The 26,288-nt window shown below is 38.6% G+C and overlaps 1 protein-coding gene across 1 annotated transcript in view; it reads left to right on the plus strand.

Moving 5' to 3' along the window:
* LOC139761713 (RNA polymerase II-associated protein 3-like) overlaps positions 1-26,288 on the plus strand; it is a 46,626-nt gene that overhangs the window by 7,667 nt on the left and 12,671 nt on the right. Inside the window, exons 3-8 of the mRNA XM_071686089.1 lie at positions 2,837-2,974; positions 3,669-3,796; positions 10,693-10,825; positions 11,782-12,198; positions 22,101-22,262; positions 25,059-25,178. Coding sequence (XP_071542190.1) covers positions 2,837-2,974; positions 3,669-3,796; positions 10,693-10,825; positions 11,782-12,198; positions 22,101-22,262; positions 25,059-25,178 — 1,098 coding nt within the window. The remainder of the gene's footprint in view (positions 1-2,836; positions 2,975-3,668; positions 3,797-10,692; positions 10,826-11,781; positions 12,199-22,100; positions 22,263-25,058; positions 25,179-26,288) is intronic.

The following is a 26,288-nucleotide window of genomic DNA, read 5'->3' on the forward strand; positions in this document are numbered from 1 at the left end:
GTGGGAGATGTATAAAAGAAAGAGACAGGAGGTCAAGAGAAAGGTGCAACAGGTGAAAAAGAGGGCAAATGAGAGTTGGGGTGAGAGAGTATCATTAAATTTTAGGGAGAATAAAAAGATGTTCTGGAAGGAGGTAAATAAAGTGCGTAAGACAAGGGAGCAAATGGGAACTTCAGTGAAGGGCGCAAATGGGGAGGTGATAACAAGTAGTGGTGATGTGAGAAAGAGATGGAGTGAGTATTTTGAAGGTTTGTTGAATGTGTTTGATGATCGAGTGGCAGATATAGGGTGTTTTGGTCGAGGTGGTGTGCAAAGTGAGAGGGTTAGGGAAAATGATTTGGTAAACAGAGAAGAGGTAGTAAAAGCTTTGCGGAAGATGAAAGCCGGCAAGGCAGCAGGTTTGGATGGTATTGCAGTGGAATTTATTAAAAAAGGGGGTGACTGTATTATTGACTGGTTGGTAAGGTTATTTAATGTATGTATGGCTCATGGTGAGGTGCCTGAGCATTTGCGGAATGCGTGCATAGTGCCATTGTACAAAGGCAAAGGGGATAAGAGTGAGTGCTCATATTTCAGAGGTATAAGTTTGTTCAGTATTCCTGGTAAATTATATGGGAGGGTATTGATTGAGAGGGTGAAGGCATGTACAGAGCATCAGATTGGGGAAGAGCAGTGTGGTTTCAGAAGTGGTAGAGGATGTGTGGATCAGGTGTTTGCTTTGAAGAATGTATGTGAGAAATACTTAGAAAAGCAAATGGATTTGTATGTAGCATTTATGGATCTGGAGAAGGCATATGATTGAGTTGATAGAGATGCTCTGTGGAAAGTATTAAGAATATATGGTGTGGGAGGCAAGTTGTTAGAAGCAGTGAAAAGTTTTTATCGAGGATGTAAGGCATGTGTACGTGTAGGAAGAGAGGAAAGTGATTGGTTCTCAGTGAATGTAGGTTTGCGGCAGGGGTGTGTGATGTCTCCATGGTTGTTTAATTTGTTTATTGATGGGGTTGTTAGGGAGGTGAATGCAAGAGTTTTGGAAAGAGGGGCAAGTATGAAGTCTGTTGTGGATGAGAGGGCTTGGGAAGTAAGTCAGTTGTTGTTCGCTGATGATACAGCGCTGGTGGCTGATTCATGTGAGAAACTGCAGAAGCTGGTGACTGAGTTTGGTAAAGTGTGTGAAAGAAGAAAGTTAAGAGTAAATGTGAATAAGAGCAAGGTTATTAGGTACGAAAGGGTTGAGGGTCAAGTCAATTGGGAGGTAAGTTTGAATGGAGAAAAACTGAAGGAAGTAAAGTGTTTTAGATATCTGGGAGTGGATCTGGCAGCGGATGGAACCATGGAAGCGGAAGTGGATCATAGGATGGGGAGGGGGCGAAAATCCTGGGAGCCTTGAAGAATGTGTGGAAGTCGAGAACATTATCTCGGAAAGCAAATGTATGTTTGAAGGAATAGTGGTTCCAACAATGTTGTATGGTTGCGAGGCGTGGGCTATGGATAGAGTTGTGTGCAGGAGGATGGATGTGCTGGAAATGAGATGTTTGAGGACAATGTGTGGTGTGAGGTGGTTTGATCGAGTAAGTAACGTAAGGGTAAGAGAGATGTGTGGAAATAAAAAGAGCGTGGTTGAGAGAGCAGAAGAGGGTGTTTTGAAATGGTTTGGGCACATAGAGAGAATGAGTGAGGAAAGATTGACCAAGAGGATATATGTGTTGGAGGTGGAGGGAACGAAGAGAAGTGGGAGACCAAATTGGAGGTGGAAAGATGGAGTGAAAAAGATTTTGAGTGATCGGGGCCTGAACATGCAGGAGGGTGAAAGGAGGGCAAGGAATAGAGTGAATTGGATCGATGTGGTATACCGGGGTTGATGTGCTGTCAGTAGATTGAATCAGGGCATGTGAAGCATCTGGGGTAAACCATGGAAAGCTGTGTAGGTATGTATATTTGCGTGTGTGGACATATGTATATACATGTGTATGGGGGTGGGTTGGGCCATTTCTTTCATCTGTTTCCTTGCGCTACCTCACAAACGCGGGAGACAGCGACAAAGCAAAAAAAAAAAAAATGTTAACTAAGTCAAGCTTTGATTTTTGATAATGTTAACTAATATTTGTTTTTCATCTTAGGATTAGGAGGCTCTTGAAAGCTAGTATAGAGAGGTAGTAAACTTGACAATTCAATGAAGCCTTTTAGGCTCTGTAGAGTAGCATTTGTTTAATGCAAGATTGATTTCAGCCTTGTTAACCAAACTAACATCAATAAAGTGGCAGCGTGGACTTATTTCAGTGGTTTGCCCATTACAGTAAAACAAGAAGAATGTATCAGGCTAAGTTGTTTAGTCATAGATGCTTGTTCCAGAAAAAGTTTTCCACTTAATCTGAGAGATATTAGATTATTCTAAATAAGTTCACTTATTTGGGATCATTTGATATTTCCAGACTGGTTCACTTTACCTTTCAGCAAACAAGTTACTAGCTTATTACAGTGCAAGTACCCCTGCTTCTATTATGAACATTGCATTAATATCTTTTTTTTGTAATACCAGAATGCTTTGTCAGCAAAACTAGGGTTAAGGCAGTGCAATTCTTGTGGCTGTTTGAAACATGGATAGTTACCCAGAGGATTTTTCTTTCCAGAGTTGGTTTGTCTCATGATTTTTGAGAATCTCTAAGATCCCTGGATGTTAAAAACCTCTGACTCCTTTTCCTTCTTGTAAGTACCATCACCTACCTCTCACTAACCATCTCTTCAGCTTTATACCAAGAAGGCTGGCACTATATCTGATTTGAAGATCTCTGTGGAGGATAAAAGCATGAATAGTTTACAAGCTTGTTTGTTTCAGGATAAAGCACTGGTTTCATCATCTGAAGAGGAAGAAATGGAAAAGGATACTGAAAAGCAACATTCACGATTACAGGAAGGTGGAAGTGAAGGTCCCAGATCTAACAAGAAAGAGCGGGCTGTAGCTCTAAAGGATGCTGTGAGTAATTGATTGTTGTGCTAAAAAATTTAGGACTGTATAAAGAATGTCAAATTCTTATAAGCTGTTTCATCTGCTGCTTACTGTATCTTTTTTTAAGAAGTTTGCTTGCTGTATAAGCAATGTTTAAGAAGAGCATTGTAAGTTCTGTGATCAGTATGGCAGTGAAAAAGTTGAAGTTGGTAGCTGAGTTTTTGGAAAGAAGAAAAATAGAAAGCACAATACACTGAAAACAAGAAACTTGTTTGTTAGAATAGTTGTGAAACTCTAGTGTGGATAGGTTAGGGTAATTAAAAGAATAAGTTGATATTGTATGGATAGCTAACATAGTGTGGTTGGAAATTACATGGTGGTGTTTGAAATGGATTCTTCTCAGATAAACCTTGTGTATTTTGTTTTTAAATCGTATTGAACCATTAGATACCAAAAGGTTGGTGCATAATTGCACTTAGCATGAATTGTAGATAGATTGATACATCAGCAGACTGAAAATTTTTCCATGCTTTAAAACATGCCTGTGTGAAATCAGTAAACCTATTTATCAATATTGACATTTGAAAATATTTAGATATATATGTAGTTGAGTTGATCCATCAGTATATAAAAACTTTAATGTTTGTCTTGTTTTGAAGAAATATACACATGGAATTTGTCACTTGGATTTTTTTATGTGAATGTGAGTCTTTATTTTCAGGGCAACAAGTTTTACAGTCAAGGGCAATTGAATGATGCTGTAGCCAAATATACTCAAGCAATGGCTTTAGATCCTACCAATGCCATACTACCAGCAAATAGGGCTATGGCATATATCAAATTAAAAAAGTGAGTGATACAGTATTGTTCATGTATCTTTATTTGTTTATATTTCTTCCTCCAAAGGATGGAAATTTTGTTTTCAGTTTTTTTTTTAATCTATTCATTTCCAACATTCAACACATGAAACTCAAAATATATATAGATTTGTCTAATATGATGTAGCACATTTTGCTTACCCTGAAAGGATCAGGTTAAAGGCCAGTGGTATCAAAGGTGTAATGAAGATAGCAGTGGAGAATAATAAAGATGACTTTTGTCCTGACCCTAACAGGTAAGGTCAAAGGCTGGTATAGCTCAAAGCTTGGTGTAGAGAAGATTTGTTTGACTAGATGTGTATGGGTCATGTCGGACTCCCTTACTACACTAGAGCCTTTGTCTTGACCCTTGCAGGTCATGTCAAAAGCTGGTGTTGTAAAGGGTGTAGTGAGGTTGGTCTTTGACCTGACCCTTAAGGGTTGTCGTTAAAGCAGGTATGGGTCAAACCCTAATAAATTGAGGGTATGTTTGACCTGACCCATAAGGATCAGTTCATATGCATCTTTATGATACCAACACTGTCCTTTGATCTGGTTGTCTCAAAGACAAGTGATGTCAAAGGTATAATTAAGCTGAAGTGTGGTGAAGGTGACCTTTAATTTGACCTGTAAGGGTTCATGTATAGTAAGGATAAGGTATAGTGGAGATGACAATGTAGTCAAAATTTGTGTGAAGTAAATAAGGGTGTAGTAAAGATGAGGATGCACTGAAGATTTTCTTTTTTAGATAAAATAGTATGCCCTTCTCATAGCCATCTCATTTACACTGTACTTTACCTTTACTTATACTTTCGTGCCTACTGGGTGGGACCATTAGTGAAGAACTGTGATGTTGATATGTCTGTGGTGGTACTTGCAGGACAGTTAGGGAGTATGCATTCAGTCTTCAATAAGGAAGTTGTTTCATGAGGATGAGGAGCCTTGCAATATGTTAGATTAGGTTTGCAATGTAATGAGTGGTATCCATGAAGTGAAGAACTGTGATGTTGATATGTCTGTGGTGGTACTTGCAGGACAGTTAGGGAGTATGCATTCAGTCTTCAATAAGGAAGTTGTTTCATGAGGATGAGGAGCCTTGCAATATGTTAGATTAGGTTTGCAATGTAATGAGTGGTATCCATGAAGCAGTAACTTGTACATATTTGCCAAGTGAAGTTTCAGATGGATTTATGTCTTTTGGAAAGTTTAAGATTGGGTTAGAAGGGTTGTTGTTTACTGCTATTCAGTCAAGTTTTTTGGGGGATGATGTATCTTTGAGTAGGGATTGTGAATTGTGAAGCATTCTGTTTGCATCCCTGTACATTAGACACCAAACATGAGCCTTTAAGAAGGATTTGCTTTCCACACTTTCCACACTTCTGGTTTTTTTTTTTCTTTTTTTTCTTTTTTTTTTGTGAGACTGAAATACAAGAAGAGGGAGAGAGGGGTTTCTGGCCCCCCCCGTGCTCCAACCCCTGTTAGTCACCTTCTACAAAGTGCAGGGAATAATAGGGTTGTTTCATTAAATGATTTTAAAGGTTGTTTATGTAAACATGACAAACAAGTGTAATTTACTCCTTAAGTGAGCTGCATTGCACCGCATTTTTAGTAGAAAAGGAAGTGGAAAAGCTTAAGAAGATCGAGGCATTTAGCAGTGCTTATTTCCTGACATTTATTAGTATTTCCTCAGTGTAAAATATTTACAAATGTAAATGAATATTAACATGTATAAATAGATATTTACAAATATAAATGTTTATAATTCATATTGTGGATATGTTTGATAATAGACTTGATAAATACTTCAGGTCCATGACTTTCATTCATTATTTGTGCCTCCATAGTCACAGTGACAATTGTCAGTTTTTCTTTTTGAATTATATGTGTGTCTTTTAACTTTTACCACACTAATCTGTGTTTCTGATATCTTCCACAAACATCCTCAAAAGGACCCAATGGTCTGTTGCTTTTTTTTTTTAATTCCTTTGTATTCTTTTTTATTCTTTTTCTTTATGTGTGTGGTAGAAACTTCACTATAACTTTTGTCAGGATAGGCAGGTGTAGTAAGCATGGGTCTTACTTAAGTGGGGCATGCCACATTTCCGCCAGTGGGTCAGTCTCACGGTTATCACCATTGTGTGCAGATTAGTGCTACTAGTGCAATTTGGGTATACCTGCTAATATGATTTTCTTACAACACACTGTGTTTGTGTTTGTGAATATGGTGTCCAAACATCTAGTAACATCTCCTATCCCAGAACCAGCAGTTATATAGAAGGGAACCTCTCTGACCTTAGAAACAAAGCTAGAAATATTACTACAAGCTGATGTTGGTGAAGGAGCATCAGATCGGTAGAAAGTGCACCAATACTTATGTGTGGGTTGGCAGATGGAGTAAACTTGGGTCACGGGTGGAGTGTGCCATGTTCCCACCAGTAGATCAGTCTCACAGTTACCACCATTCTGTGTGGATCTGTGCTACGTGCAATTTATTTATACCAGCTGATGTGATTTTCATGCAACCTGCTGTCTTTGTGTTTATTAATATTACATCCAGACATTCAACAACATCTAACTCAGAACCAGCAGGTCAATGGAAGAGAACCTCTCTGACCTTAGAAATGAAAATAGAAAAATTACAATGGGCTGATGCTGATAAGGGAGCATCAGTATTTGGGCATGTCTACAACCTGGGTGAATCTTCAATCCCACAACATAGAGAACAGTGCAGAGAAAATTTGAAGTGCTGTGGTCCACTCTATTCCACCGTCTACTATGGTAACCATAAGGGTTAGAAATCCACGTATGGAGAAGATGGAGAAAATGCTCTTGATATATGTAGAGCATAAAACAAAAAAAAAAACAGCCTTAGTAACCTTCAACTCAGGTCTAAAGCTCTTTACATGTATAAGCATTTATGTGAAGAAGACAAAATGGCTGAGCCACAGCCATTTCAAGCAAGTAAAGGATGGTTAGATAAATCTATTTGACATTAGAAGTTACATAGTGTGAAGGTGATATATGGGATTTCTGTCTGTGCCAGCTTTTCGCTGACCATAACCCCTGCAGGTAGCAAGGAACAAGTAGTTTCTGAATTATTTGATATTTAAAAAACTTGAATATCCAGAATTTTTGTTATCAGACAGCTAATTTCCCCAAGCATATCAGATAATAGAGCTTTTACTTGCACTGTTTTTTGTTTTGAAATGTGAGTTTTAGAACTTTACCAAAGTTTCTGATTATTCTTTGATTTTCATATATTTCATTCACAGTTAATCATTTATTCCTTTACACAGATATTAATTATCAGAGTATATGGTTAAGAAAGCCAAGAATGGGTGTGTGGAAATTGTTTTGACATGTGGAGAGAATGAGTGAGGAAAGGTTGACAAAGAGGATATATGTGTCAGAAGTGGAGGGAACAAAGAGGATGGGGAGACCAGATTGGAGATAGAAGGATAACGTGAAAATTATTTAGGGCAATCAGGGCCTGAACATGGAGGAGGGTGAAAGTTGTGCATGGGATAGAGTGAATAGGAATGATGTGGTATACTGGGGTCAATGTACTGCCAATGGACTGAACCAGTGCATGTGAAGTGTCTGGAAAAAATCATGGAAAGGTCCGCAGGGCTTGGTTGTGGATAGGGAGCTATGGTTTTGGTGCATTGCATATGACAGCTAGAGAATGGATGTGGGTGGATGTGGCCTTTCTTCATCTGTTCCAAGCACTACCTCACTAACACGGGAAACTGCAATCAAGTATTAAGAAATAATTACTTGCAAACAGAAGAAAGTTTTCATACAACAAATAGTACACAAAAGGAAAATGGAAATACCTGGTAACTCCATTAAAGCAGGTTCCTTCACCCCTCCAGTTGCATCTGATACCTTTCCTATCTTGGGTAGTGTCATTGCCAAAAGAGGGGAGCAGATATACCAATGCATAAATTAGACCCATAAGAATATATCAAAACATTCATCCTGTGTTTCAGAATGTAAAGTAGGGCAATTGTATCAATACTTTTCTGTTGAATACATATTTGTACATAAGTTCATTTTATTACTTTTGGTCACACCCTTTTGCAGAATAGATTTTTGAGTCAAGCAGTGAAACTGAAAATTTTTCTGTTGCACAGGTAGCCATAATTAGAATTTTTTCCCCAGATCAGTTTTCCAATATTTCAACTTATTTGAAGCTAAACTATATTGAATGGAAATATCTGCATTTAGAAAATGATGAATATCATCATCTTTTATTTTGAGTTTTTTTTTTTTTTTTTTTTTGCCGCTGTCTCCCGCGTTTGCAAGGTAGCGCAAGGAAACAGACGAAAGAAATGGCCCAACCCACCCCCATACACATGTATATACATACGTCCACACACGCAAATATACATACCTACACAGCTTTCCATGGTTTACCCCAGACGCTTCACATGCCCTGATTCAATCCACTGACAGCACGTCAACCCCGGTATACCACATCGATCCAATTCACTCTATTCCTTGCCCTCCTTTCACCCTCCTGCATGTTCAGGCCCCGATCACACAAAATCTTTTTCACTCCATCTTTCCACCTCCAATTTGGTCTCCCACTTCTCCTCATTCCCTCCACCTCCGACACATATATCCTCTTGGTCAATCTTTCCTCACTCATTCTCTCCATGTGCCCAAACCATTTCAAAACACCCTCTTCTGCTCTCTCAACCACGCTCTTTTTATTTCCACACATCTCTCTTACCCTTATGTTACTTACTCGATCAAACCACCTCACACCACACATTGTCCTCAAACATCTCATTTCCAGCACATCCACCCCCCTGCGCACAACTCTATCCATAGCCCACGCCTCGCAACCATACAACATTGTTGGAACCACTATTCCTTCAAACATACCCATTTTTGCTTTCCGAGATAATGTTCTCGACTTCCACACATTTTTCAAGGCTCCCAGGATTTTCGCCCCCTCCCCCACCCTATGATCCACTTCCGCTTCCATGGTTCCATCCGCTGCCAGATCCACTCCCAGATATCTAAAACACTTTACTTCCTCCAGATTTTCTCCATTCAAACTTACCTCCCAATTGACTTGACCCTCAACCCTACTGTACCTAATAACCTTGCTCTTATTCACATTTACTCTTAACTTTCTTCTTTCACACACTTTACCAAACTCAGTCACCAGCTTCTGCAGTTTCTCACAAGAATCAGCCACCAGCGCAGTATCATCAGCGAACAACAACTGACTCACTTCCCAAGCTCTCTCATCCACAACAGACTTCATACTTGCCCCTCTTTCCAAAACTCTTGCATCCACCTCCCTAACAACCCCATCAATAAACAAATTAAACAACCATGGAGACATCACACACCCCTGCCGCAAACCTACATTCACTGAGAACCAATCACTTTCCTCTCTTCCTACACGTACACATGCCTTACATCCTCGATAAAAACTTTTCACTGCTTCTAACAACTTGCCTCCCACACCATATATTCTTGATACCTTCCACAGAGCATCTCTATCAACTCTATCATATGCCTTCTCCAGATCCATACACCATATATTCTTAATACCTTCCACAGAGCATCTCTATCAACTCTATCATATGCCTTCTCCAGATCCATAAATGCTACATACAAATCCATTTGCTTTTCTAAGTATTTCTCACATACATTCTTCAAAGCAAACACCTGATCCACACATCCTCTACCACTTCTGAAACCACACTGCTCTTCCCCAATCTGATGCTCTGTACATGCCTTCACCCTCTCAATCAATACCCTCCCATATAATTTACCAGGAATACTCAACAAACTTATACCTCTGTAATTTGAGCACTCACTCTTATCCCCTTTGCCTTTGTACAATGGCACTATGCGCGCATTCCGCCAATCCTCAGGCACCTCACCATGAGTCATACATATATTAAATAACCTTACCAACCAGTCAATAATACAGTCACCCCCTTTTTTAATAAATTCCACTGCAATACCATCCAAACCTGCTGCCTTGCCGGCTTTCATCTTCCGCAAAGCTTTTACTACCTCTTCTCTGTTTACCAAATCATTTTCCCTAACCCTCTCACTTTGCACACCACCTCGACCAAAACACCCTATATCTGCCACTCTATCATCAAACACATTCAACAAACCTTCAAAATACTCACTCCATCTCCTTCTCACATCACCACTACTTGTTATCACCTCCCCATTTGCACCCTTCACTGAAGTTCCCATTTGCTCCCTTGTCTTACGCACTTGATTTACCTCCTTCCAGAACATCTTTTTATTCTCCCTAAAATTTAATGATACTCTCTCACCCCAACTCTCATTTGCCCTCTTTTTCACCTCTTCACCTTTCTCTTGACCTCCTGTCTCTTTCTTTTATACATCTCCCACTCAATTGCATTTTTTTCCCTGCAAAAATCGTCCAAATGCCTCTCTCTTCTCTTTCACTAATAATCTTACTTCTTCATCCCACCACTCACTACCCTTTCTAATCAACCCACCTCCCACTCTTCTCATGCCACAAGCATCTTTTGCGCAATCCATCACTGATTTCCTAAGTACATCCCATTCCTCCCCCACTCCCCTTACTTCCATTGTTCTCACCTTTTTCCATTCTGTACTCAATCTCTCCTGGTACTTCCTCACACAAGTCTCCTTCCTAAGCTCACTTACTCTCACCACCCTCTTCACCCCAACATTCACTCTTTGACAGTTATATATTTTTATATATTTTTCTTTACCCACTTGCTTCTCCAGCTTAGAAAGGTAGCATCAAGAACAAAATATGAACAACAGCCTCATTTGAAGACACTTTGTTATCTGAAGTGTCGAAATACAAAAGTGTGTGTTTCAACTTACGTAAATCTTTTTTTATCTAAGATACACTGCTGCAGAAGCAGATTGTAATAGGAGCCTGAAACTGGATGCTGGATATATAAAAGCATATCTGCGTCGTGCCACAGCTTGTATCAACTTAGGGAAGACCAAGTTAGCTGTCAAAGATTACAAGAAGGTTAGTTTATGTTTGCTGTTGTCCTCTTTAACTCCTGCCTTGAAGTAGAATTTAAAGGTGTCACAGTTATGTAACATGTTGGAGTGATTATAGTTAGTTTCTTTTCTTAAAAATGAGTATAGCTCTTTGAGCATTTGGGAGATCATCAGTAGGGTGATTAAACTGCCATTTTGTTAAAGAAATTATGTGTATCCATAAAAATTCAGTCCCTTCAACCTTCATAAAGCATATGACACTGGAAGATATTCATTCACGTGACTCAGTGACCATACAGCAACCTTCTTAGGTCCATGATGTCACAACATAGAGGTGAGGTATCACTAGTCACCCTTTACCACCAGTCATGAAACTTACTTGCAGGTTCTTTACATACTTGCTGACCATTCTTGACATCAGATTGTGGTATCTTCGCTTTCATATCTAGTCTTCAGAAATGCTGGACAACATTGAAATCAATTGAAATCGAGAGTACATTGCTGAGAACTGGTTTACATGAATACATTATCGAAATCAGCTGCCAGACCACTTTAATAACCACAGCCTAAACTCTGCTTTTTGTTTCTGTCTTTCTCAGCATTGATTTTTCTCATCTGTCAGTATCATTTAGAGGTTTTTATATATGAAGAGTGCTGGTGTTACACCTTCCACTATCATTGTTACTGCCACTGAGTGCTGTCACTCATTAGCATGAGATATCTGTAGAGAGGTAAGAAGTGTCAGCTTAGTGACTGCCATTGTAGTGATAGTATTTAAAAGAATATTTTTAAAAAAAGCATTTGAGTGAAGAATGCTATGTGTTTGGTGAAAGAACAAGCAAAAGTAACATGGATTTATGAAAGTGGTATTGATATGGATGAATTTACAGATATTTTTAGTTATTGTTACAGTAGGTAGGGACTAGTGTTTCAAAGTAAAAACTGAATTGATATCTTATTTTTACTCCTAAACTTTTGCAGGTGTTACAGTTAGAACCATGGAATAAAGAAGCCAAGAAGGAATTAGAGAAATTAGAGAAAATTCAGGACAAGAAAGATGGGAGAACAGAGATAGCAGAAAAACAAGACATAAAAGATGTCAGTAACCAGGGAAATGTACAGTGCACTTCCAGGAATATTAGGAAAGACAATTTGCTCTGTGAAAAGTCCACTGGAGGTGAAGAACCAGTCACGCAAGAGGAGATTCCTACCGGCCAGCAAAACCAAAAGAAAGAAAAATTAGTTGGTAATGCAGTGAAATTTGATAAAAGTAAACGTGAAGAATGTGGTAAGAAGTTGAATATTGTTGAAGTGAACAGTAATCAGGACACTTTGCCTAATCTATTAGAATCTGATTGTGTCCTTCCTCTAGAAAAACCTCCGCATCTCAGATCACAGGTAAATTTGATTGAACCATTGCCCTTATTTCTACCCAGGTTCAGTTTGTTTCACAGACTGTGGTAAGCTCTGTGATTCCCAGAGGTTTTCAACTTTCTACCTATTGGTGAAGTATATGCCTTTCACCCTTCACCAGTCATTCATTCATTCATTGGTAGCATGCACACTTCCCTCCAGTCAGAAGTCATTGCAGGCATTGATATCATCCCTTCAGCTAAGAGGCTGCACCAGGTTAACTACTACATAATTCATTGGATCTCCAAGCATATCTGATGGGTCCAGCCTTGTCTTTGTCACACTCCCTTCCGCTAGGGGCCACGTATTAGGGGAGTATATATGGTCTTGATTTTGTTTTGAACACCTTGGAAAGGTGTTTAAGAATGTCTTGAATTAATAGTAGGGTGTCATGGTCAGCTGATAGCCCAGAGCCCAACCTACTGACCAGCCATCAATATGACCAGCAGAGCTGCCAACCTAGTCAAACAAATAAAAAAGACCGTAGATGGCAAAAATAAGTTATTTTGAGTAAGAAAAAAAAGGAATTTTGCAAAACAAAACTTACAACCATGTGCAATACAGGCTGCACTTTCAATGCAGGAAATTGTGATGTCCAGTGCTCAAGCAGTTATCTCCATTCATATATCTAGATATAGATAGTCCACAGTTGTTCACTTTAAAACCAACAAAGTATTTTGTCTGAATGTCATTTACTCCTCAATGTGCAGTTCTAAAATGCAAAGCACAAACTTGATATGATGCAGTAAATTCATCCATTCTTGATTGCACAATGCAGGGCTACTTCCTGGTGTATTCTGACCAAAAAGTCTGCTTCTTCCTGCTTGGTTTTGTACCCTAAATCGATGCCATGATTAAGTAACTTCACTCTTCTCCATCTTACTGTCGACTCGCTTGATGATGTTTAGCATGATTTACATTACGAACAAATGGCAAGCCAAAACGTTAAGACATGAGGACTTAGTTTTCCCACATGGGAGATGACTATAACATTTTGACCTCTTCAGGCTCTTCTGTTATGAAATGGTCATTTTCTAATTGATATTCTATGGTATATCATTTTTTAAATGTTTTACATTGACATGATTTGGCATCTGTAATGGTAATATGAACATTTTCTCTAGTTTGTTAGAGATTAACCATACTAGATTTGGCAGGAAAGACTCAGATTTATACATAGTATTTCACTTTATCCCTGTTGCTTAATGGTGGGGGTCCAATTAAACTGATGGGATGATGTAACTTACATGCTTAGGATTTGATTTTTCCAGAAAATGTTTTGTTGTTAGTCTTCATCTGCCATTGCTAGAAAATCTTAAAAAATTTGATTTTACAACTTTGAAGAACACCAATAGATGGAAGGGAACTAGTAATTTCTTATCCACTTCTGTACATAATTTTGTGTGACTTTTGAAGCCTCAGGACGGCCTGGCCTAGGAGTTGGACTAGCTTGATTACATGTTAAAGATATGATCAGATGATAAGACAGATCGTGCAACAACTTGTGCAGTCATTTCCATGAAATGGTCGGAAATTGGCCAATGTCCAATTGTTATTTTGTACATTGCTTTAGTACTTGCATGTGTGATGAGAACATACACTATATATTGAACAGTGCACCCCTGTGAACTTCCTATACATTACATACACAGTATATGTACAATACATGAACTTATGACCAGAATTTTGAAAAAATGTCTTTTACTAAGAAAAATTGTACCTCTTATTTATCTAAAATGTAATAATAGATACAGCAAAAGCATAATAGTTGGTAGCTCTGATAACCAGTTATAAATACTCTCCTGTGTTTCAACCAGGGTGTAGTCTATACAGCAGGACCCCACTTAATGACAGGGTACATTCCTGTTGGTCTGTCACTTTATTGATCCATCGTTATAAGGGGGTTACATTCCAAAGCAAAAAATTTTCCTTACCTAACTCATGTAGGGACTGTACCTGAAGGAGCATATCAACAACATACAGAGAGGTCTCTCAGTTCAGAGAGATATTGTGATCTTTGAACTGGCTAGGAGATGAGAATCACATAATCGAGAGTGATATATTTACATGTTACATTTAGAGGGGGTTAGGTTCCAAAGGAAGACACATTCAGCACTTTCCTCCCTCTTCAGCAATCTCCTCCCCAACGTTTTTCTTCTCAATACCTTTCTCCCTACCCAGAACTTCCTGCCCTCCCCAACACCATCAGTGTTAAGGATCAGTTAGTTCCATGGTTTTCGTTTCCCAGAACATCCTAGATCCTGGCTGTCAAATTTTTTTTCTGTGGACAGCAGGGTAAAAGTTCATTATCTCATAAAAAGGCTCCTCACTGAAATACATAAGATCTAATCTTTACAGTCAAAAAATCTGTTGATTTAGGTTTTCCTACCTTTAGGGAGTATGCATTGTGTGGACTGACATCCTGTCAAGGTTGATATCCAGGCCAACAGAAATTTATTTAGGGAAAGAGGCATTCAATCAGATCCTTTCTATCCTGCTACTAATCTGTTTTCAAATTTTCAACAAATTTTGGTTTAATCTGTTTAGAATCAGATTTACCCCTTTGTCTGTGTAAGTCTGGAATGTGTTTCCCAAAACTGATTGGCTTTTTAGGGTTTGGTGATTATATGTCCAAGTGGGAGAGACAATCTCGGTCCGAGAATTTCTTTGGTTGTACATTTCCACTCTATTGATTCTGTTTCTAGATTACATCAACCCTGGGTCAGAAGTTTAGCATTGAAACAGTTTTTGAACTTACACATGTAAATTTTCTTAAACACTTGAGGCTTGATGTTTCGGAATGTGTGTCCATGATGTACTTCATGTGTCCACTCAAGGACAGTATTACAAAGTTTTAGAACCTTTTCAATTGTTCTGTTCTGCAAAGATTCAGATTCTCCTGGGATTTCTAGAGCTCTCTGTTTAGATTTTTTCCAACCTTTTTTATGTTAGAAAAATGCTAATGATACCTATGTGTCTTACAGAACACCACTTAGGAACCTATGTCACTGGCTTTGGGAAAAACTGTTATAACTTGTCTGGGGGTAGGGGAGAAAGAATACTTTCCACGTATTCCTTGCGTGTCATAGAAGGCAACTAAAGGGGGGGGGCTGAAAATCCTCCCCTCTCGTTTTTAATTTTCCAAAAGAAGGAACAGAGGAGGGGGCCAAGTGAGGATATTCCCTCAAAGGCTCAGTCCTCTGTTCTTAATGCTACCTCGCTGATGCGGGAAATGGTGAATAGTGTGAAAAAAGAACTTGTCTGCGATGGCTTTGCAAGACATATATTATAGATCTTTTGACATTTCTGCCACTCCTTTGCATCATAAGTGGGAGTTAGCAAAGGTGTTGCCCTTCTTACATTCATGTTCTTTTTCTGGCTGTCAGTTGATAAGATACTTCTCATTTTAGATGGTAATATGTCTTGGGCTAAGATCTTTCCTACCCAGAGTTTTAGTATAAAATAGACTTATAAGCTTTGAAATAGTCTTAATATGTTGCATCTATAAAGTCTACTGTTGAAGAATTTCATTCCTTATATCTGGTTTAATCTTTTCTTTTCTTTCTTTTAAACTATTTGCCATTTCCCGTGTTAGCGAGGTAGCGTTAAGAACAGAGGACTGGGCCTTTTTTGAATATCCTCACCTGGCCCCCTCTGTTCCTTCTTTTGGAAAATTAAAAAAAAAAAAGAGAGGGGAGGATTTCCAGCTCCCCGCTCCCTCCCCTTTTAGTCGCCTTCTACGACACGCAGGGAATACGTGGGAAGTATTCTTAATGCCCTATCCCCAGGGATAATATACATATATATATATATATATATATATATTATCCCTGGGGATAGGGGATTAAGAATACTTCCCACGTATTCCCTGCGTGTCGTAGAAGGCGACTAAAAGGGGAGGGAGCGGGGGGCTGGAAATCCTCCCCTCTCGTTTTTTTTTTTTTTTTTTTTTTTTTTTTTTTTTTTTTCAAAAAGAAGGAACAGAGAATTGGGCCAGGTGAGGGTATTCCCTCAAAGGCCCAGTCCTCTGTTCTTAACGCTACCTCGCTAATGCGGGAAATGGCGAATAGTTTGAAAAAAAAAAAAATATATATATATATATATATATATATATATATATATATATATATATATATATATATATAACTATATATATATATATATATATATATATATATATATATATATATATATATATATATATTATCCCTGGGGATAGGGGAGAAAGAATACTTCCCACGTATTCCCTGCGTGTCGTAGAAGGCGACTAAAAGGGGAGGGAGTGGGGGGCTGGAAATCCTCCCCTCTCGTTTTTTTTTTTTAATTTTCCAAAAGAAGGAACAGAGAATTGGGCCAGGTGAGGGTATTCCCTCAAGGCCCAGTCCTCTGTTCTTAACGCTACCTCGCTAATGCGGGAAATGGCGAATAGTTTGAAAGAAAAGAAAAATATATATATTTTTTTTTTTTTTTATACTTTGTCGCTGTCTCCCGCGTTTGCGAGGTAGCGCAAGGAAACAGACGAAAGAAATGGCCCAACCCCCCCCCCCCATACACATGTACATACACACGTCCACACACGCAAATATACATACCTACACAGCTTTCCATGGTTTACCCCAGATGCTTCACATGCCTTGATTCACTCCACTGACAGCACGTCAACCCCTGTATACCACATCGCTCCAATTCACTCTATTCCTTGCCCTCCTTTCACCCTCCTGCATGTTCAGGCCCCGATCACACAAAATCTTTTTCACTCCATCTTTCCACCTCCAATTTGGTCTCCCTCTTCTCCTCGTTCCCTCCACCTCCGACACATATATCCTCTTGGTCAATCTTTCCTCACTCATTCTCTCCATGTGCCCAAACCATTTCAAAACACCCTCTTCTGCTCTCTCAACCACGCTCTTTTTACTTCCACACATCTCTCTTACCCTTACGTTACTTACTTGATCAAACCACCTCACACCACACATTGTCCTCAAACATCTCATTTCCAGCACATCCATCCTCCTGCGCACAACTCTATCCATAGCCCACGCCTCGCAACCATACAACATTGTTGGAACCACTATTCCTTCAAACATACCCATTTTTGCTTTCCGAGATAATGTTCTTGACTTCCACACATTTTTCAAGGCTCCCAAAATTTTCGCCCCCTCCCCCACCCTATGATCCACTTCCGCTTCCATGGTTCCATCCGCTGACAGATCCACTCCCAGATATCTAAAACACTTCACTTCCTCCAGTTTTTCTCCATTCAAACTCACCTCCCAATTGACTTGACCCTCAACCCTACTGTACCTAATAACCTTGCTCTTATTCACATTTACTCTTAACTTTCTTCTTCCACACACTTTACCAAACTCAGTCACCAGCTTCTGCAGTTTCTCACATGAATCAGCCACCAGCGCTGTATCATCAGCGAACAACAACTGACTCACTTCCCAAGCTCTCTCATCCCCAACAGACTTCATACTTGCCCCTCTTTCCAGGACTCTTGCATTTACCTCCCTAACAACCCCATCCATAAACAAATTAAACAACCATGGAGACATCACACACCCCTGCCGCAAACCTACATTCACTGAGAACCAATCACTTTCCTCTCTTCCTACACGTACACATGCCTTACATCCTCGATAAAAACTTTTCACTGCTTCTAACAACTTGCCTCCCACACCATATATTCTTAATACCTTCCACAGAGCATCTCTATCAACTCTATCATATGCCTTCTCCAGATCCATAAATGCTACATACAAATCCATTTGCTTTTCTAAGTATTTCTCACATACATTCTTCAAAGCAAACACCTGATCCACACATCCTCTACCACTTCTGAAACCGCACTGCTCTTCCCCAATCTGATGCTCTGTACATGCCTTCACCCTCTCAATCAATACCCTCCCATATAATTTACCAGGAATACTCAATATATATATATATATATATATATATATATATATATATATATATATATATATATATATATATACACATACATAAACGCCCATACACGCACACATACATACATATATATTTCAACGTATACTTACATATACATACACAAGACATATACATATATAAACATGAACATATTCATTCTTGCTGCCTTCATCCATTCTCATCACAACCGCGCCACACAGGAAACAGCATCCAGCTAGGTAGCACCAGGAAAAGTTAAAAAAGGCCACATTCGCTCACACTCAGTGACGTGTAATGCACCAAAACCACATCTCCCCCTCCACATCCAGGCCCCACAAACTCCTCCATGGTTCACCCCAGATGCTTCACATGCCCCGGCTCAATCTGGTTTAATATCTCGGAGAATACCTTGGGACCAACAGAGATTAGCAAGGGGAATCCCATTTTGGATTGCCTGGGCTGTTTGAACTCCTCGTTTAGGGAACTGTTCATTTTGGATTAAGACTTTGTTGGCTCAACCTAGCCTCATTGTCAGAGCAATGCATGAAAAATACATTTAACCAGGCTTTCTGAGGAAGCTTATCCTTAAGGAGTTTTACAGTGGTCATTGACATTCCTCAATGCTTTTCTCAGTAATTAACTCACTCCAGGTGCCAGTTATCATTCTTGGAGGCATTGGGCGTTACTTCTGCAGGGTAGAGGATTTTTGATGTCACAAGGTAACTCTTAGATATGTCTCTAGTTACCTTAGTTACCTTGTATCTTTGAAAGTTGTTCTTTAACCCTCCACCTCCATGTTGATATACTTTCATAACTCATAGGACAAAGCAACCCAAGAGAAAAAAATGAGTTTTGAAGAATGAAAGACTGTTTCTCTCTAAGGTGGTGTCATGCGAGCAAATTTTTTTTATTGTATTTTCCCACCTTACCGTCCACAGTGTTTCGGGAGACCTTTCTCTTAACAGACAGTTGTCACTATTGGAGTGATATCCTTTTTTTTCCGAGTTGCCATTTGTAGAGAAGTGAACTTAAAGGGAGCCAGAGGTGTTAACATTATATGGGTGGCTATTGAAGGGTGAGAGGCATTTATTTCAAAAGAAGGAAGAGGGTCAGAGGCATTTAATGCTTGTGGACTCTACATATCTCATAGCTTGTGGGACACTGCCTTAGAGAGAAACCACATTGCACTCTTCAAAACATCCTCTTTTTCAGTTGTAAGCAAGGAATTGCTAAAAATATAGAAAGTGGGTGTTGTAGTTAAAGCATCATGAAGGGCTCAGGAGTTTGAGAATTTGGAAATTATTACTTTTAAGAATGGCAGGAAAAGCTGAGGGTGAGATTTTATGCAGAGATGAGTTACAGGTGCAGTGGGAGCTTTTGTAAATGAGAACATTTCAGTTGTTGAGTGTGCATGATGTGATTACTTGTTGCAGTTTTTACATATTGATGTATTTTCTTCATATGTTTTTTTTTTTTTTACATATTGATGTATTTTCTTCATTAGATAGAAATATGCAAAAGAAATGAGCAGTAGAAGTTTTATTCTTTAAAATATAGTTGAGATCAGAAGAACAGCTAAGGAAGAACACTGCTAGGTATGCATGATATGTAATATATGAGAAAAGGGATGGATGGGGTTTGTTAGACCAAGTGGTAGTAACATGTAAGTTAAACTTTCATTTTAGATGGTATAGGAATAGAAATGTGAATAAAAAGATGAGAAGGATAAAACTAGGGAAGTTGAAAAATGAAAGTTCAAAACCTAACTTCCTAGAGAAGTTACATGAGAAGCTGTTAGAGTTTGATGGAGCATTACAAGTTGAGGTTGAAGTAATGCAGAGACATTTAAGGAGTGCATTTTTAAGAGCTGACAAAGAGGTGTGTAATAGTTTAGATATGGGCTGTGGAAAGGGATATGAATGTTTGAGGATAGTTGGTTGAGAAGAAAAAGAGAGTTTGTAAGAAGTTTAATCCTTCAGAAAAAAGTGATGAGCGTAAAGCAGAGGAAGTAAGATGTAAAATCCTGAACAGATGAATTTGAAGGCTGATGCATACAGATTTGAGTGAAGCAAATAAGGATCTGAGTAGAATGAATGAGAATGTAGAAGAGAGTAACGAGTTATTTTAGAAGGGTAAGTAAATGTAACAACGGTGTGCCGGTAAGGAATGGGAATGCACTATACAAGATTGGGAGAATGCGTGACAAAGGCTGAAGTTTAGAAGAGGTGAAGAATGTACTGTAAAGAACTGATTATTGATGATGGTAATAGAGATTATGCAATTGGTATAGTACAATTACAGGGAAGGAGAAAGGTGATTAGATATAGGGTAGAAGACATTGTGTTGGAGGAGGTGATAAGAATGTTAATGCATCTGAAGAGTGGAAGAGCTGTAGATACAGATGGAGTGGTGAATGAGATGATGAAGAAAGCAAGTGAAAATGTTTAACAGATTTGCAGAATATGATTAGTAGATACAGGGGACAAGACATTAATTAGAAAAGCTTGGGATGTAGTGGTGAATGAGATGGTGAAATGAAGTGAAACAGGAATTGAGATGTTCAAATGTGCGTGGAAGCATAGAATAATGGCTGCTTGCCTGATAACTGGATGAAGACAGTAATTGAGTCTGTATGGTGATAAGGAGTAAATGTGATTGTACAAATTGCACAGGATTAAACCTTCTTAGCATAGTTAACAGGGTTTATGATAGCATGGCTGATTGTGATGAAAGGAATAGTAACCACTCTGTAGGTGAAGTAAAAGAGAAAGTTAAAAAGGGAAGTGGGGGTGTTGGCCAGATTTTTGTGCTTAAGCATATAGTTGAGAAACCTGTAGGGGAAAAGTAGAGAATATGTGCATCATTTATATGTTTAGAAGGAATTTACTAGAGTTGATAAGAAAGTTGTGTAGGAACTTCTTACCCAGTATAATGTGCATGGAGAACTTTTTATAAAGACTTTTGTGTTGGAAGAAGTTCATGTGTAAGAGTAAAGTGGGAGAAGTACATGGTTTCAGTCAATATAGGAGTGCCTTGTGGTTGTGTATTGTTACCATGTTTTTTGATGATTTTATGGATGAATTGCTCTTTGAGATGAAACTGAGGTAGGATGATGGGTTTACTAATGAATCATGTTGAAAAAATGAAATTATTATAGCTATTATGGAGATGAGTCTATTCCATAAGTTGAATCAAGGGAAGAGTTTGATAGTGTAATTGGTTGTAGAAAATTCGATGCAAATAAAGCATATTGAAAGAGATGGGATGTTGTAGTGTAACCTTAGTTTGAATGCAGAATACATCTGCAATGCTGTTATTGGATATTAAGGTATTATGTAACTAATAGGCAGGTCATCGTTCCTTAGGATGCTCAGTTTGGTGACAGTAGCTCTTTGACGTCTGTAATAGTATCTTATGTTGGAAGTGGTTTTGCAAGAAAATTAGGGTATCAGTTCTGCTTGACTCTTGCTGGCTGTTATCATTTTGAAATGAAAAACAACTTTCTGCAAGTGGCAATTGGTTGTCTAACTGATTATTGAACTGCTTATATAAATGACTTCTCCCATCCACCACACTTGGTTCAGATTTAGAGGTTGTTTTATTAGTATAATGAAATTTACATTAAGTTTTAACAGGCCTATACCTATTGACAGAAAGTTTTCTCATTTTTAAGACACTACACATGATGTAGCACGCATTTCCTTTATTTCCTTACTATGTGACACACTAGAATGTGGTTACTTAAGTATTCTTGAACATCTGTGACAAGGTATGGGCTTATGTTTATGTAGCAAGAAAAAATTTGTATAATCAAGAAAAAGTTCAAGTTAAGAAGTAAAAAGGAAACTAGGTTTGAAAATTCTATGGAGAATTTTTAGGGATCAGTTTGAGGGAATAAGGTTTGTTTGTTTTTGTAACATAATAGTTAAGAGCTTTTTCCTTAATCCTCTCTTTTATAGAAACCCTTGAGAAGAATACAAGTAACTGATGTTCCTACAAGAGAAAGTATCCAGAAATTGCTGAATGCATCACCATCTGTTGAGGGTACCAGAACCAAGAGTGACTCCCATTACACTGATTGCTCAACAAAATCAGTAGCAGATGCTTCATCACCATTAGAGGTTAGATGTTGATTCTACTGTAGTGGAAGTGTGTAAATGTAATAAGAATGTTTTGTGCAGATATCTTGGAAGCTCTGGAAATGGTAAGAAAGAAAATAGTTTAGACTGTTTCCTTTCCAGAAAGTGGAACACAATGCAAACAACAACAAGCCATAAGGTCCTTTTGAGACTCTTAATGATAGCAGAAGAGATCAGAGAAACAAGAGTTTGGCTTAAAGAGAGTGGAAAAGCTAATAGAATATGAGATTATAGGGTCTGTTTCTTAATCTAATCATCCAGGACACATTTCCATAATTACATACTTGTTCACTGTTTCGTACCATAGCAAGGTAATGTCAAGAACAGACAACGGACCCTTAGCTTAGCTCTTTTTTTCACTTCCTTCTCTTGGAAAGCAACAATACTGCAGGGAAGGATTTCCAGCCCCGTGCTTCCACTTCTTGTAGTCACCTGAAATATGAAAAAACTTTCAACCCCTGCACCTTCCTCTTAACCTCCTGCTGCTTTTTCATATGCATCCCCCAATAATTTGCACTCCTTCCCTATAAGCACCACCCAGATGCCTCTCTTTTCTCTTTTGCTTGCAACTTTACTTCTTCATCGCACCTCTCGCTATCCTTTCTAATCTGCTCACCTCCAACCTTTTGTATGCCACATGCATCACTTACACATTGCTTCTCTAGACACTTCCCATTCCTCACCTGCCCCCCCTTGCTTCATTTACTCTCACCTTTTGCCATTCTACACCCAATCTCTCCTGTTATTTCTTCACACAAATCTCTTTTCCAAGCTCACTTACTCTTACCCCTCTCTTCTTACTGATAGTGTTCCTTCTATTCAGAACACCTCCACAAGACTCTTAAGTGGACATCCCACCAGCTGCTCCTCTAAGCACATCTGCATCCAAAAGTCTCTCTTTTTCGTGCCTATGAATTAGCATGCAATCCAGTCACTGACAATATCTCCTACTCGCATATCTATACTTGTATATTTCTCTCTTTTTAAATTGGGTATTCCGAATCACCAGTCCTTTTTCTGCACACAACACCACAAGCTGTTCACCATTTCCTCTCATAACACTGAACACCCCATGGTTCCCTCAACCGTGACATTACTCATCTTTGCATTTAGATCACCCATCACCAACGTCCACTTTCTTTCTATCTTTCTATCTATATTCCAATTGGAACTTCTTAAAAGGGGTGGCCATGGCAAAAAGTCTCCATAACTAGTGAACTCCAGTGGCGCTTCTTAACCTTTAGTGCCTCACCCTTAAAAGGCCACTGATAGAGGGCACCTTTAGCACAGTGTTTGCTGAGGCTCCTACTTAATGTTCCTACCAACTATTTCCATCTAATGCTCTATCCAACAACTTCTACCCAAAATTTCTACCCGATGCTCCTGCCTAAATGTTCCTACTTACTACTTCTATGTGCAGCTCTTAGGAACCATTTAGCCAAGAGGCAGGGCTCACTGCAGGAAAATCTAAAACTATGAAGAATGAGCTATGTGAGTTAAGTGTTGTCAAGTGTTATGTATGACAAGGAGAGATTGTATGTTTGTGGACAGAATGCCCATAGTTCATGTGTTAGCGGTCTCTTACATCAAAACTTCTGACAAACATACCCAACTGCTCCCAGTACACTTGCCTCTTATGATTTTTTTCTCATGCCTGGGTACATAAGCACCTGGCTGTCCACTTTCATTTGTTACCCACATCAGTCTAGAATTAACTTTCATACACTCTATCACACCCTTCTACAACTCCTGTTTCAAAAGGTGTGCTACTTCTTCCTTAGCTCTTGTCGTCTCGCCAACCCCTGACTTTATGTTGTGTTTGTATTTTTATATGTATTGAATTATGTATACTGTATGATTAGGGAACTTTACATTCATAGGGTCCCATCTCTATTATCTTCCAACTTGAATTTACTTATGCTGTGTGCATTAACCATGTCTTCAGTCATTTCATTCTGCTCATCCACCTCTTTTATACTACAAAAAGTGCTTTTTTTTACATCTTTCCTCCAAGTTTCTTGCTTAATATTGTGGAATGCCCTCTGGCTGACCTATACCTAAGTCTTTCGAACAACAGTTCACTGTTTCTGTTATCATTTTATTCAGAAACATAAAAGTTGTGATCTCTGTAATTTAGTTGCGTTTGCCCTAGCTGTTGTTTTGTCCTGTCACTACATGGAGTATATGTGGGACATTATGTCATCACCCCTGCATGTGCTTGTCTGTCATTCTGTCTGTAGATACATTCTTGTTAGTATGATGATTTCAGAACATAGCATACCATAAATCCCATAATTGACCCACAGATAACTGCTATGGTGTTGTAAGCCTTTAAACTTAAGAGTTCAAATTGATGGGAACTTCAAATCTGACATATATACACAGTATTGGCTAGAGACAGATATCTTGGTGGTGAAAAACAGGTTATATCATCTTAATAAAGAGATGTAGGGAAGTGGTCAGACCATGAATATTTTTAAACCTGTTGGATTGAGTAGTAATTTGTTCTGGCTTTTTTATGCTCCACGAAGTTAGATGTGGGATATTATGTTGTTACTCTTGCATCTGCCAGTCTGTGGACACATTCTCATTGGCATGGGTTAAATAAGTAAGAATTGAATAGCTGGGGATTCATAAAAGTATGTGCCAAATAACCTGCTTAAAAAAATTCTTTCAGTAAGCCAGTTGTGGTAATATTCAAACTTTGCAGGACTATTGTTTTAGGATTTTGAGTGCAAATTTTTTATTGATTACTTTGAAATATTTGTTTTTAAATAGATCAAATTTAAAAACCCCACAAGTCAAGCATTGCCTTCTGTGCCCAAGACATCACATCAGTTTGAACAGGACTGGAATAGACTCTGTGGTCAGGACTCTCAAGCCATCAAATATTTAAAGGTATGTCAAAATTTTTGTGCATGTTAATTTTCCACATGATAGATTAAAAAAGTATTTATGGTTTTTAAGTACTCCTTTAAACTAAGATATCAAACATCTTTCCTTAAGTTAGCGACTGTTATGGAATGGTATCATCCCAGATGAGGATAGTGAAAACATTTAACAATTTTGACATGAGTGACCAGCTTTGAGCATACCATGGCAAACCAAATATTGTTCTACTGTTCTTTTGTAGTCCTGAGATGAACCAAGACCCTGTTGAATACAAGTTTTTAGTTTATCATGTCTGTTCCAGAGCCTTGTAAATAAAAAAAAAATTGAGAGGGGGGGATAAGAAAGTTGGTGCATGTAAGAAAGATGTTAGGTATGTTTGACTGAGTAGAGATGTGCATTGTCTTGCCTGTATGAAGGTTCCCATGGTTTTCCACATTGTATAACTGGAGAAGTGCATCACATATATTGCAAGTTTCCAGTTAGCCACATCACTTTTTGTTAGGATGTGCTTAGTTAAATAAAGTGTACTATAATGCAAAACATTATTATTTTATCGCCCATATGTATTAAACTGATTTTGTTTGGTGTATTTGTTGTCATGTTTATATTCACATAAAGGAAGTGTTCAGTAAGCATATTTATTTTTCATGTTATTTATCATTATTTTTTTTTATTTACTTTGTCGCTGTCTCCCGCGTTAGTGAGGTAGTGCAAGGAAACAGATGAAAGAATGGCCCAACCCACCCACATACACATGTATATACCTACACGTCCACACACGCAGATATACATACCTATACATCTCAACGTATACATATATATACACACACAGACATATACATATATACACATGTACATAATTCATACATGCTGCCTTTATTCATTCCCATTGCCACCCAGCCACACATGAAATCACAACCCCCTTCCCTCGCATGTGCTTGTGGTAGCGCTAAGAAAAGACAACAAAGGCCACATTTATTCACACTCAGTCTATAGCTGTCATGTATAATGCACCGAAACCACAGCTCCCTTTCCACATCCAGGCCCCACAAAACTTTCCGTGGTTTACCCCAGATGCTTCACATGCCCGTTCAATCCATTGACAGCACGTCTACC

This window comes from Panulirus ornatus, chromosome 41, assembly GCF_036320965.1.
Source record: "Panulirus ornatus isolate Po-2019 chromosome 41, ASM3632096v1, whole genome shotgun sequence".
Lineage (NCBI taxonomy): Eukaryota > Metazoa > Arthropoda > Malacostraca > Decapoda > Palinuridae > Panulirus > Panulirus ornatus.